Source organism: Plectropomus leopardus, chromosome 19 (genome assembly GCF_008729295.1).
Source record: "Plectropomus leopardus isolate mb chromosome 19, YSFRI_Pleo_2.0, whole genome shotgun sequence".
Lineage (NCBI taxonomy): Eukaryota > Metazoa > Chordata > Actinopteri > Perciformes > Serranidae > Plectropomus > Plectropomus leopardus.
This window is the reverse complement of record NC_056481.1, coordinates 8987877-9002074: the sequence shown is the minus strand read 5'-3', so window position 1 is coordinate 9002074 and position 14198 is coordinate 8987877. Positions and strand designations below refer to the sequence as shown.

Genomic DNA, 14198 nt, shown 5'->3' with positions numbered 1-14198 from the left:
CTCATATGTCTGTCTTATGAACATTGTGTTGTAAAAATGAAACAAATGCTAGTTTTATTTACAGTATTGTTTTTCCCTTTATGACTTTTTGTGTGTGTGTGTGTGTGTGTGTGTGTGTGTGTGTGTGTGTGTGTGTGTGTGTGGTGCTTTGACATGTGTTGTGTTTTAGAGTTTGGATACAGTACTGAGTCGTTATACACCACTGTGCCACCAGGTCAGGTATGAGGTGCGGGTGGCGGTACCAGGAGCCTCATGTTACTAACACACTCTCTCAGTACTTTTTCTACCTGAGCGCTAACAGAATGCCTAGTCGGGTGCTTTAGGGACGTTTCCATTCAGGAGCACACAGGGTGCTCTAAGAGGCTTCTCTCTGGGTTCTCTAACACCTGTTGATGTTTGGTGATCACCAATACTCACTCCTTTTTTATGTTATCGAGGTGTTGGCAAACACACACCAACATGTCATGAGATTTGGAATCAGTTTTGCAATCATATGATAAGCTGTTAGTAAAATCTTTGTAGAATAGTTAAATAAGATTATTGTTAAATTCAGTGATTCCCAACCAAGCTAAGTTGAGACTTGAGTCAAAACGGCTGCTCCTTTAGTGGCAAGTTTAAGTACATTAATCAACTGTTACTATAAACTGGAGGGATGTCTTGCTGCCTTTTCATCTCTATTAGTTAACACTAAGCAGCTATAGACTGAAAAAAATAATTAAATCAACTGTGATGCTCAAAGGCTTGCAGCTACCAGCAGCTTTTAAGGTACATTGCATGTTCATGCGTGTTATTCAGTGCATGAGTTTGCATTTTAAATCTATCACACCTTAAATGTTAATACAATAACTGACCATTTCATTTGTTTTTAACCGTCTTAAAATATATCACGGTTTCATGCTCTATGTTAGTGCACAGATATTATTATTAAACTGAAAACCTTTATTTTAAAATGGAAGTACATGCAAAACATCTAACAGGCAGTCCAGGAGGAACGGACATGTGCACATGCAGATGAGATTCTTCACCCGGTGGCATTTTTTACAATAAAGTGGAGAAGCAAATCTACACGGGTTCATAACCATCAATTTTTTTATACCATGGTACACAATTTTATGGTATGCCGCTGCAGCATGAGACTGAAATTGCAATGTTTAAATATTATATATGCAACAAATTTTACACATTTTAGAGTTTCCTGTCTTTATTTCTTACGTTAAACAGTGATTGCTGCTTATGCCGTTGCAAATTTCTCAAAATGCTTGCCAGTGGCACCCTGGCAACTGTTATATGGAGCTGAACAACAGTTGGTGTAGTTTTCATCTGAAGGGCTTTGTGGGTACATCTGGTTGGGAATCACTGACTAATTAAACCCAATCTTGTTTTAGTATTAATTCCTCAGAGCCAGTCATTTAATGACAATTCAATAAATCAGTTATTTCCTTGAACACAGCCGATAATTCACCATGCTAGTATTAAACTCAGTCCAGCAGGGATGCTAAACCCACTGACTGTTCTCCCCACAGAGCAACAGACGGTGGTCCTTCTGCCCAGATCGCCTTCAGCCTCTAAGACCTACTTCCCCATCCCAGTGGACCAGCTGGAGGAGGAGTACAGGCTCCGCTCGGCCGATGACGGCAAGCTCTTCAGGGAGGAGTACAATGTAAGCATCTTCTCTTCTCCGCTGGTGGGTGGAGTCACAGGTGGCCACGAGAGAGTCTTCTTTATCCTGTGCAAGTGAAAGTAGTGTTTACACCTGGAGTTAAAGTATTGTGGTGTATACATTCTCCACACAGCGTTGCAACAGTATGACATTTTCATGATGATAACTGTCTCGGAAAATATCACGGTATCACAGAATTATTATCAGTTATAATTACCCGTAAAGGAATGAAAACAGGGGGGTTAGTTTTGGTTTAACACATGTTTTATCACTATAATTAAGGCTTGAAGCCATTTCTTTAATGGAAGTATGTGTAAAATGTCTCCCTTCAGAAAATGAAATTAAGGTAAGATTCCCTGTCCAATTGTTTTGGGTATTTTGGTTGTTTTTTTAATATATCATAGATGACAATGTACACAGTGCGAAATCTGTAACTTTCATATGGTATATTGCTGCAACCCTAACACCATCATTTATATAGTGTTGCTCAAGTACTAAGTTATCTTGAGTAATGTGACAATTAAGACTTATTCAAGGCACAATGCAGTTGCCATATCTGTTTTGCGCTTTTGTAAAGCTCTGTTTAACATCAACACTCTACTATCAGCAATTAATGTTAAAGATACAATACCCAAATCATCATAATGACATGTAACTTTGTGTTTTATGCCCTTGACTGCGGCAACAAAATCGTCAACAAAGTATCTAAAATTGGAGTTACAGGGTTTTCCCATGACATCTGCGATATACTGTGTTCTCATGGGAAGGCAGAAGATTCAGACTTGTCCGTGTGTGTATTTTTTATTAAGGAAAACTACTGGACTTAATATGTGTCACATTGTCCATGACACATAGTGTACACACACGCATGAAAAATACCCTCATGGGTATTTGTGGCTATGATAGGGGATCTGAGTCAAAATAATGCAAATGACTCATGGCTCATGCAACACATACGTGTGATTTTATTCAGACAGTTTGTCACCAGAGACAGAGGAAGTTAAAGTTCTAGGCTTTTAATGGAGGAACGTTCACTGTAGGTAGCAGAGGAAGTGTCTACACAAAGCCGAATGTACAACAGAACACAATGCACTGGTCACGAGTAGTTAGAAATCAGTACGTTTGGAATCTAAATGTTATTTTGCTTCACAGTCCTTGCCGGGGGGTAATGCCCAGGGGACGTACGAGGAGGCAAACAAAGACGACAACAAGGAGAAGAACAGATACCCCAACATCCTCCCCTGTGAGTTTACTTTCTGTTCTAAGCAACTAGATTTTCTTTTGACTCACACCCAGAGCTCACAGTTTCCTGCCTGTGTGTGTGTGTGTGTGTGTGTGTGTGTGTGTGTGTGTGTGTGCACGTGTCTTTTTTTTTTTTAATATTTCAGATACAGTAGATCCTCCCCAGCAGCTCATGTTTGCATTCACAATGAAATACCTCACCCCTGAGTTTCCTCGCCCTTCTTCCTTTTTACAGTTGCAGTTCCTATCACGCCTGTCTCATTAATAGTTCATTGCATCCATTTTTGTTTATCTGTGAGTTCGGATCCTTAAAGGAATATATCACCCGCAACATGTTCATTTGTTTATCAATTACTCACCCCATGTAACGCTGAATTTCTGAAAAAAAAAAGTTTATTTTTCTTGCATGCCTCCACGTTGAACAAAGGATCCAAAAACAGCAAATATTCTTAATGAATTGGAGTAAATGGGGTCCACGTTTAACAACGCCAAATCTATAGATCTCACACAACTCGTAAAGTATAATACAAATGCCATTTATCCAGTCATATGCTCAGCACCTCCCAAACACACAATGTTGCTACAATACTACTATTTAAACACTTTTTGGATTACTTGCTCACTGTGGAGACATGCTCAAAAACACAGTTTTCTTCACAAATTCATTTTAACAAGGGATGAGTAATTTATATGCAAATGACCATTTGGTGAAGCATTCCTTTAAGGCTTCGATAAAAAGACTGATACCCCTCTTTCGTCCGTAGAGTAAACATACGGCTGTGACAAAAGCCAGTAAGCTGAGCATGAAAACTGGAAATGGCTTTCTTGCTCTGTCCAAAGTTAATAATATCAGCTTGCCAGCATCTCTAAAGCTCAAGGCCAAAACACACCGATGGTTGCTAGACGCGCTTGTTTCCAGCCTCACAGTTACCCCGAAAAAAACTAAATTTTTCTCCTACTCGCTCATGGCTTGTATATACCAGCTCCTGTAGCACCTCGACCTCACCATAATGAGAACTCTCACCTCTTGCTGATGCTTTCTCTTGGGTCGTGTGTCAAAGAACGAATGAGGAGAGGGTCCGAATTATTCTGAGCTATATACAACCCACAATCCCATCTTTGACGATGGCTAAAATAAAAAGGTATTGACTGGAACTGTAAAGATTGGCATCTCGTGTGAGAAATCAAGTGTGATTATTGGGTGACCACATATGATTTAAAGGGAATGCAGAGGTGGAAAAAAGTGCAGATCTTTTTGTAAGAATAGTAATATCTGTGTGCTGCCATCTGTTGACTCGCTGCAGTGCGACACTTCCTATTGGTGCTAGGAGCTGCACTTGATGTGTATCATATGACGTGCTATTGTGTTTTCAGCTCCTCTTGTTAACAAGTTATATCTTTATTGTGTATTCTGTACAAAATTTTACATTCAGCAGTTTTACAGAAGTGCCAGACTGTTTTTGCCGAAAGCAGTTGCCAGGAAATCAGTGGAGACTCCTGTTCCCAGAACATCCCAACTATTATACTACTATTAGTACTATTAGACTACTATTTAGTCTGAATGGTGGATGAAGCTTTATATTTACTGGTCAGACATGAGAGTGGTTCATCTTCTGACTAAACTCTCAGCAAGAAAGCAAATAAGTATATTTCCCCAAAAAGTCTATTCCTTTAAAGCTGTATATGCTCTCCTGCACTGGAAAGGTGTTTGATCAGAGTAAAGTTACATACTATGTGTATTTTTTCACCGCTTTAACCCTCTAAACTTTCTGCTATATTCTCACCAACAGACGATCATTCCCGAGTGGTGTTGAGTCAGCTGGATGGAAATCCCTCTTCAGACTATGTGAATGCTTCTTATATTGATGTGAGTTTTGCTTCTTTGTTTGCTCTTCATTCTGCTGAACATGTTACATTCATTTGTAAAATGGTAGCAGTGACTGTGGCAAAATAACAATTATTGTCCGGCAAGATATTTGTTGACTGATTATCTCATTCAATGATTTTTTTAGTTTATTCTGGAGCTTTCTATCACATGATATTAGACAATTAGCAGTTCTAATGGGCCTGCTATTCTTCTATGTTGGATTAAAAACTGAGAACGAGATACAATTTCATCACAAGGTCCATTTGTAATTGTTCTGGAGCTTTATATTAAAATTATTAACTAACAGAATATTTGTTTCCAAAAGGGTTACACGGAAAAGAACAAATTCATAGCAGCACAAGGTAAGAAACAGAGCACTTTGAAATAACATTGATGATCATGTCTTTATTATTAATCTCATGTCTTAATAAACCATTTATCATAAGAATAATCATTGAACGTTTTTTTCTCACAGGCCCAAAAGAAGACACCGTAGCAGATTTCTGGAGGATGATATGGGAGCAGAAAGTAGCGACTGTTGTCATGCTGACAAATCTGAAAGAAAGAAAAGAAGTGAGTGATTTGGCCCTGTTTATTTCTTAAACGTGTCTGTGTTGCCCTGCTGCTGTGTCCGTGAACACAGCAAAGCCTTCTTATAAGCTCCAGGGTTTCTTCTCCCGTCAAGTCTCTGACTCTCCTGTGAAGGGGGCAAGCGAAAAGTCAGATCACTCTGTGGGGATAAATGGAGCATCACAAAAAGAATTTGAGAAGAAATGTGCTTCAAATAGATTTCATTAGTGATGGTCAAAGGTGATGCCTTTGAGTTTGATTTCAGCTATTCATTTCACAGCTGTAATCTCCCCTCTGACATCTGTTTTTCTGCTGTGATTGCTCCGTCTTTATTGTGAACCGTGTGAACCAGAACTCCCTCGCTGAGCGAGAATCAATAAGAAGAGAATTGGTAAAGATTTAAATCAGCACGTGGACACTTTGAAATCGATGGCTACATAATGTGTAATGAAGTCCTCCACAGCGGCATCATAATCACCCAGCATAGTCTTGTATTGAGTGGTTTCTCCGCTCTCACTAATGCTAATCTGGACTGACTGGCTGTGAAATTAAAGCATTTGGTAAAGCTCACCTTTGTGAAGTCATGCATTTGAGTCATTTTGTTTCTTGGAAAGAAAGTCCTCAAAATTCGTTCCAGGAGAGCGACTCCTTTATGCTGTAGCATTTAATACTGACTCACGCCTGTCATTTCTCCACAGGACAAGTGCTACCAGTACTGGCCAGATCAGGGCTGTTGGACCTATGGGAACGTGAGGGTGGCAGTAGAAGACTTCACTGTGCTCGTGGACTACACCATACGCAAGTTCTGCATACAATATGTACGTTTCAAGCTGCGCTTAACAGGCAATTAATGTTAAATGTTAAAGGGACAGTTCACCCCAAAGTCAAACATATTTTTACTCTTACCTGTAGTGCTGTTTATGAAACTAGATTGTTTTGGTGTAGGTAACAGAGTGTTGGAGATATCAGCTGTAGAGGTTTCTCTCTGCCTTCTCTCCAGTATGATGGAACTATGTGGCACTCAGCTTGTGGTGCTCAAAGCGCCAAAACATACATTTGAAAAACCCAACAACAATGTCTCTTTCCATAAATGATGACCCAGTTACTTAAGATAATCGACAGACCTTGTTGTTAGCAGTTTCATGTAGGAACTATCTTCTTTCTACCTACACCCACCAGCCTTATCACTGCGGAGATCTGTTGTATCTTAATATTTTTTACTCCAGGTGTTGTAAACACTGTTAACTGTGTTTTTGCCTGCCTTTGTGTCTCTATGTAGCAATCCAGCGATGCCGCGAAGACTCCCAGGCTCGTCACCCAGCTCCACTTCACCAGCTGGCCCGACTTTGGAGTTCCTTTCTCCCCCATCGGCATGCTCAAGTTCCTCAAAAAGGTCAAGGTGGTCAACCCACCCTTCTCTGGGCCTATTGTGGTCCACTGCAGGTACCAGAGCGTCGAGCTGATGGCTCTTTGTTTATTATTTTGTTGTTTACTTACATCTATGTGCTTTTGACTGAACATTTTTAAGAAATGGTTTTAATTATCTAATTAGTTTCTGTGGAGATAAATATTCGCTGGAAAACAAACTGTTAGCTCTGTCTGGAAACATTGTGAGTGAGTACAGCAGTTCATGTGTTTACGAGCACAGACGTTCCTTTGTTTCCCTGCTGTTGACCATTAGACATGCGAGTGTCAGCTGAGGATTGTGGTTGACTCTGTCTGTGGTTTGTTTTGTGTCCCTGCAGCGCTGGTGTTGGGAGGACAGGAACCTTCATCGTAATAGACGCCATGATCGACATGATGCACGCAGAGCAGAAAGTTGATGTGTTTGGGTTCGTCGCTAAGATACGAGAGCAGCGTTCCCAGCTCATTCAGACAGATGTGAGTCGGAGACAGGACAAGTCACCCCTTGTTTATCTTGCCACATGACATTACTGTCAAAGAATTTAATAAACAATTAAATGCATTGAAATAATTTAATTTAAATAATTTATTTAAATTTTTATTTTGTCTTTTAAGTTAAGCCTCTAACTTATCTTTTTACTTTTTTCTTTTCCACCCGTATCCTGCTTATTATTATTATTGTTATTGTTATCACCGTTCTGTATTCACTGCCTTTTTGTTACCGTATTTATCTAATATGTCTCTGCCCCGAATTCCCTACTTCATTCTGTCTTCACTCTTGTCTGCCCTTTGTCGTCAATATTGACTAAATTGTTTTATTAACTCTTGGGTTTACAGCCTCGGCTTTGCCTTGTTTTTAAAAGCACTTTGTAAACTGTGTTTTTAAAGGTGCTAAATAAAGTTATTGTTATTATTATTATAATAATTATCATGATTATTAATAAGTGAATTATCCCTCTTCTATCATCTCAAAATGTTGATGTTGCAGATGCAGTACTCATTCATCTACCAGGCCCTGCTGGAATACTACCTCTACGGAGACACGGAGCTGGACGTGTCGTCTCTGGAAGGACATCTGCATAAACTGCATAACACCTTTGCAAACGGTGACCGGGTCGGCCTAGAGGAAGAGTTCAAGGTAAGACCTGGTATTTTACAATCCATTAACTGTCACATTAAAATTGGGGCTCGCCAGTATATTTATATTGTACCTTTATCAGAAAGCTTGATATCATCTTAGATTTTGGATATACGTATGAACTATATATATAGAAAATCATCTCAAGCAGAGGAAGAGAGGATCTGAACACGCTTTAGCCACCAGCTGATTTTCATCTGTAGTCCCTGTGCTGCCACACACACACACACATTAAAAAATACACTTAACAATATATAATGGCATGATATGATTTAAATAGCCCCTCTAGAGCTATATAGTCTTCAAATGCAGACAAAAAAAAACCAAATAAACTGCCAACAGTCCCAATTTTTAACACTTTACCCTAACCCTGTGCCCTTGATTGGTAATTTCCTGCTAATCTCCCACCTTCAAAATGATATGCCAATCAAATTGATGTTTCTTGGATGTTTTTGTAGATATCGACATACATAAATAGCTACGACATAATGTCTTACTTGTATTTAGGAATTGTCAACCCAGTTTGAAATATGCATCGATGACCCGGCCAGGCTGTGATCACTCAACCTCTGCTCTGACAAATATGCCAAAACCTACAGAATTACTTCTTAAATCTTGAATAAACAACTAATTACTTTATTTTCCTTTGTAAGCAAAAGTATATTAACATTTTCAGGTTTGTAACACTCTGATTTCTGTCCAGAAACTGACCAACATGCGAATAATGAAGGAGAACATGAGAACGGGGAACCTGCCCGCCAACATGAAGAAGAACAGAGTTCTGCAAATTATTCCATGTAAGAGAAAAGAAAACACACGAAACAAAAATAGACTGTGTGCTCTATGTATCACGTCATGGTTGATTCTGACCTCCAGATTATTTTGTTTGTCACTTTGTTTAGAATATGAATGTTTTTTTTTTCCAATGTGGGCTGCAGCATTCAATTTTCGTCACTCGGGCCACTTTGTATACCTGATGCTCGGGGAACTTGTTTATAAGCTGCTCTATTTTAAATGGTTTCCTGTTCTATTCCCATTTCAGATGACTTCAACAGAGTTATTCTCTCCATGAGAAGAGGTCAGGAGTTCACCGATTACGTCAATGCATCTTTTATAGATGTAAGCACAATTTCTTTTACTCATGCATTTGTTTCTTACGTTGATATCTGCAATGGTTCATGGGTGTTGCTGTTGACATAGCTGTTTGGGGGCTGAAGAAATGTGTGTTTTGTTGTGACTCAGGGCTACAGACAGAAGGACTACTTCATTGCCACCCAGGGCCCTCTGACACACACTGTGGAGGATTTCTGGAGAATGGTGTGGGAGTGGAAATGTCACTCCATTGTCATGCTCACTGAGCTCCAGGAGAGGGAGCAGGTAAGCTGCTGATGACTGCAAACAAGCAGAGATGAAAGGCGGCAATAACCATGAGTAGGAGCGCGACAAATGCCATGCATGCTCTGATTTCCTGCTTCTTTAACAAAACTGTTCCTAAATGTTAGCTCGCAGTATTTCAAATTTGAGGCCAAAAATACCTATAAGACCCTTTCCATTCATTTTAAGACCTCTTTGCCACTTAAAGAAATAAAATAAAGATTTACCATAAACTGAGTGACTAACCCAGTGCAAGGTTTATCAGTAAGAGTAAGATCAGTAATACACAAAAATGTCATAGAATGAAGTATGTCAGGAAAAAACTAAAAAACAACAAACAAACTTATACTGTACTGTGCAACATAAATGTCATTAACAAAGTCATAACATATTATGAATGTTTGGTATGCAAGTTCATTATACAGTATGCCATAAAAAAAACGTTAAAAATTCATAGTATACTAATTATAAAAATAGATAGGACAGATATCGAGCTTTTCTAGGAACTCAAAGATGTTTTACATGAAATGCACAAAGAAAAACAAATACAGATGCAAAAAAACCCAACATAATACTGAACAATGCTTACATGAACCAAACAGATAAAAATATAGAAACTGAATACAGAAGCAAAATTTAGAGGATATGACCGTTCAGATTTGGGGAAGCAGTGGGAGACAGGTATTGTAGGCCTTTTATAAAGGTGGGTTTTGACTATTTTTAAATGAGGGGAGTAAGTCTGAGTTTCAGGTGTTTGGAGGCAGAAAAAGTTAAATTAATAAAAAATAATAAATAATGTTTACCATTAAAAAAGAAAAAAAATTGGTATAGTGTGCCATAAAACTAATTTTAAAAAGTTATAATACACTCTGCCATAAAAAATAAAAATTAAATAAAAAATGTTTTAGGCTGCAGTATGTGTTTTTACTCATTTCTGAGTGAAAACTAACTTATCTCTGTCTTGCAGGACAAATGTTGTCAATACTGGCCAGCAGAGGACACAGTCACCTACGGAGATTACTCAGTAGAGCTGAAGGGAGACACTTTGTGTGACACCTTCAGTCTTCGAGACTTGGTACTCACCTTTGTTCCGGTAAGCAAATCAACCTCGCACTATTACACGATCATCAGTGAGGCAGTTAACGACACATTACATTTGCTTGTCAGGATAAGATAGGGTTGCAGCAGTATGGTTGGGCCAATGTAAAAAATGTTCAAAGCGGTTTAAAATTGAGCTGAACACCAAACCGCACTTGAGAGACTAACTGCCAAGTCTCACCTTGTCTCCCCAAAAAATCAACATATTGGAGCATTTTTGTGTCTCTCTGGGGGTCTTATTGCATCACTTTGTAGATTATTTTGTTCATCATTTTGCATATATTTGGGTTTGTTTCCAGTGTCCTTGAGGTTTTCCACTGACAATTATGACAAAAATGTCATTACACACAAAAAAAATCCATGACTTTTCCAGAACTTTCAGTGATTTTTATTAATTCCATGACTTTTACAGGTAGTCCATGACCATGGGAACACTGACTATATTTTGTTAATCCCATTATTTTATTGCTCATGATTATTGCAGTACAAGTTGGATTTAGCACTGGTTCCTTGTGTCGGCTCTTTTTCAATATGCAAAAAAAATGTTCAGAAAAAATAAACCGATTTTAGCTCATATACCAGATCAGCAAAACCAGAAATTAACCCAACTTAATGCAGTAGTTTTTATTGTTGTAATGTAATGAGGTAGAAAATTATTGTGAGAGAGACAAAGAGAGTTAGAGAGAGTTCTATAGAGCAAGCTTAACGGGATGTAACTTAATCGTCTTGTGACAGAGGCTGCCAAAGTTAATGCGGTGGGCAGGATGTGTTGAGGATTATCAAGTGGGAGCCTCCCATCTTGTATATTTCATTACATTCGACCCACATCACCTCTCAGAGGCTCAGTAGTACATTCCTGCCTCCAGAAGCAGCGCCCATCAGTCTACCACTAATCTACTACACACTTAACCTACACTGACGTTGCACCTGCCATTATACCTTCATAGACTGCTAATAAATCATATTTTAAAAGGTATTATGATCTCTTGTCTGACTGTTCATTTCCTGTCAAAGGAGAAGCAGACGAGGGTGATTAGGCACTTCCACTTCCACGGCTGGCCTGAGATCGGCATCCCGGCAGAGGGGAAAGGCATGATAGACATCATCGCCTCAGTGCAGAGACAGCAGCAGCAGTCTGGGAACCATCCCATTGTTGTACACTGCAGGTAGCTTTAAAACACACATTTTAGCATTTTCTTTATTTGTTTTGCATATGACTGCTTAAAACAGTGCTGCAGATTTTGTAGATGCAAGCCAGTGTTCAGTCTTAATTTTTTTGTGTTTGTGTGCTGCAGTGCTGGTGCAGGGCGAACAGGTACGTTCATTGCACTGAGCAATATCTTGGAGCGAGTCAAGGCAGAAGGCCTGCTGGACGTGTTCCAAACTGTGAAGAGTTTACGCATGCAGAGGCCTCATATGGTCCAAACTGTGGTAAGTGTCAGCAGAATCCTAAACCATCTTAAGAGCTAAACCAATGAAATGTATCAGAGTATGTGCAGGAATCTTTAATTTAAATGTCATTGAATAAAAAAAGTCATTGTATAGTAAAAATGACCAAAAAGGCAAGGCTATAGTATGGCAAAAATGTCAAAACATGACACGTCCTAAAAACAGCTTAAAACACATCAAAACAGCATAAAATAGTGTGCCAAGACACGCCATGGCATAGAATGGTGCAAAAACAGCCCAAAACACCAAAATTTGGCATGTTGAAAAAATGAGCGAAAAGGCAAGGCTATAGTATGGAAAAAATGTCAAAATATGTCATGTACTAAAAACAGCTTAAAACACCTCAAACCAGCATAAAATCCTGTGCCAAGACACGCCATACCATTGAATGTTGCAAAAATGTCCCAAATCACCATAGTCCAGCATGCTGAAAAAATGACCGAAAAGGCAAGGCTATAGTATGGCAAAAATGTCAAAATATGACATGTCCCAAAAGCAGTTTAAAACACATCAAAACAGCATAAAATAGTGTGCCAAGATACGCCATGGCATTGAATGATGGAAAAACGTACAAAAACTCCAAAATTTAGCATGTTGAAAAAATGAGCGAAAAGGCAAGGCTATAGTATGGCAAAAATGTCAAAATATGACATGAACTAAAAACAGCTTAAAACACCTCAAAACAGCATAAAATAGCGACCCGAGACACGCCATAGCATTGAATGATGGAAAAACTTGCAAAAACACTAGCGTCTAGCATGCTGAAAAAATGAGCAAAAAAGGCAAGGCTATAGTATGGCAAAAATGTCAAAATATGACATGTTGCAAAAGCTGCTTAGAATACCTCAAACCAGCATAAAATAGCGTGGCAAGACACGCCATAGCATAGAATGATGCAAAAACAGCCAAAAACACCAAAATTTAGCATGTTGAAAACATGAGCGAATAGGCAAGGCTATAGTATGGAAAAAATGTCAAAATATGACACGTCCTTAGAACAGCTTAAAACACCTCAAAACAGCATAAAATAGTGACCCAAGACACGCCATGGCATTAAATGATGCAAAACCAGCCAAAAACACCAATATTTAGCATGTTGACAAAATGATCAAAAAGGCAAGGCTATAGTATGGCAAAAATGGCAAAATATGTCATGTACTAAAAACAGCTTAAAACACCTCAAAACAGCATAAAATAGCATGCCAAAACACACCATAGCATAGAATATTGCAAAAATGTCCCAAATCACCATAGTCTAGCATGCTGAAAAAATGAGCGAAAAGGCAAGGCTATAGTATGGCAAAAATGTCAAAATATGACATGTCCCAAAAGCAGTTTAAAACACATCAAAACAGCATAAAATAGTGTGCCAAGATACACCATGGCATTGAATGATGGAAAAACGTGCAAAAACACCAGCGTCTGGCATGTTGCCAAAACGAAAAGGCAAGGCTATAGTATGGCAAAAATGTCAAAATATGTCATGTCCCAAAAGCAGTTTAAAACACATCAAAACAGCATAAAATAGTGTGCCAAAACACACCATAGCATAGAATGTTGCAAAAATGTCCCAAATCACCATAGTCTAGCATGCTGAAAAAATGACCAAAAAGGCAAGGCTATAGTATGGCAAAAATGTCAAAATATGTCATGTACTAAAAACAGCTTAAAACACCTCAAAACAGCATAAAATAGCATGCCAAAACACACCATAGCATAGAATATTGCAAAAATGTCCCATTCTTTTTCTCTCTCTTTCTTCCACAGGAACAATATGACTTCTGCTACAGGGTGGTACAAGACTTTGTCGACATTTTCTCAGACTATGCCAATTTTAAATGACAAAATTTGCCTTAAACATGGTTTTTAATGTTGTTTTCTAAAGCTGGTTTGTCAGTTTTATGGGTTTCTTTAACTGGTCAAATGATCTATTTTGCTATGCACTTGTCCTACCATTAACTCCATTCTCGCTGTAATATACTGTATGTCAATGGATGAAAATTGTAAATGAAAAAAGTCATTAATAATGTATATTTCACATCATTTATGATAATTATTTTGCCATGAAGTGTTTCAAATTGTGTCTTTTTTTCAGTTTTGTTGTATAATACTGTACTTTAAATGTTTAAGTGTTATTTTGGATTGATCACGCAATATTTTTAAAAGTTGTAGTTATTGTAAATGTATTTATGTATTGACGTTGACATTCCATTCTTGAGTTTGGAGAATACGTCAGGAATGTTAGGTTTTATTTTTGTTTGGTTTTTTTTTTTTGTAAATGTAAACATGTATCATTTCATTTAGTGATGATTTCTGAGATTAGAGGCGATATTGAAACTACATGCCCATCACGAATGTGATACTTTTTTCCAATGGAAGAATACCTCACTTCAGCC

The 14198-nt window shown here is 38.3% G+C and overlaps 1 protein-coding gene across 1 annotated transcript; it reads left to right on the top strand.

Annotated features, from left to right (window-relative positions):
• The first annotated feature begins 641 nt into the window (after window positions 1-641).
• Window positions 642-13850, top strand: ptprea (protein tyrosine phosphatase receptor type Ea). Its single transcript, XM_042507751.1, has 16 exons — window positions 642-1660; window positions 2813-2903; window positions 4693-4769; window positions 5095-5131; window positions 5245-5342; window positions 6038-6157; window positions 6619-6782; window positions 7085-7220; window positions 7732-7881; window positions 8585-8678; window positions 8924-9000; window positions 9124-9258; window positions 10223-10348; window positions 11368-11519; window positions 11649-11784; window positions 13570-13850. Exons 1-16 carry the CDS (start codon window positions 1493-1495, stop codon window positions 13642-13644), a joined length of 1836 nt encoding a protein of 611 aa, XP_042363685.1. The 5' UTR covers window positions 642-1492; the 3' UTR covers window positions 13645-13850.
• Window positions 13851-14198: the final 348 nt, after the last annotated feature.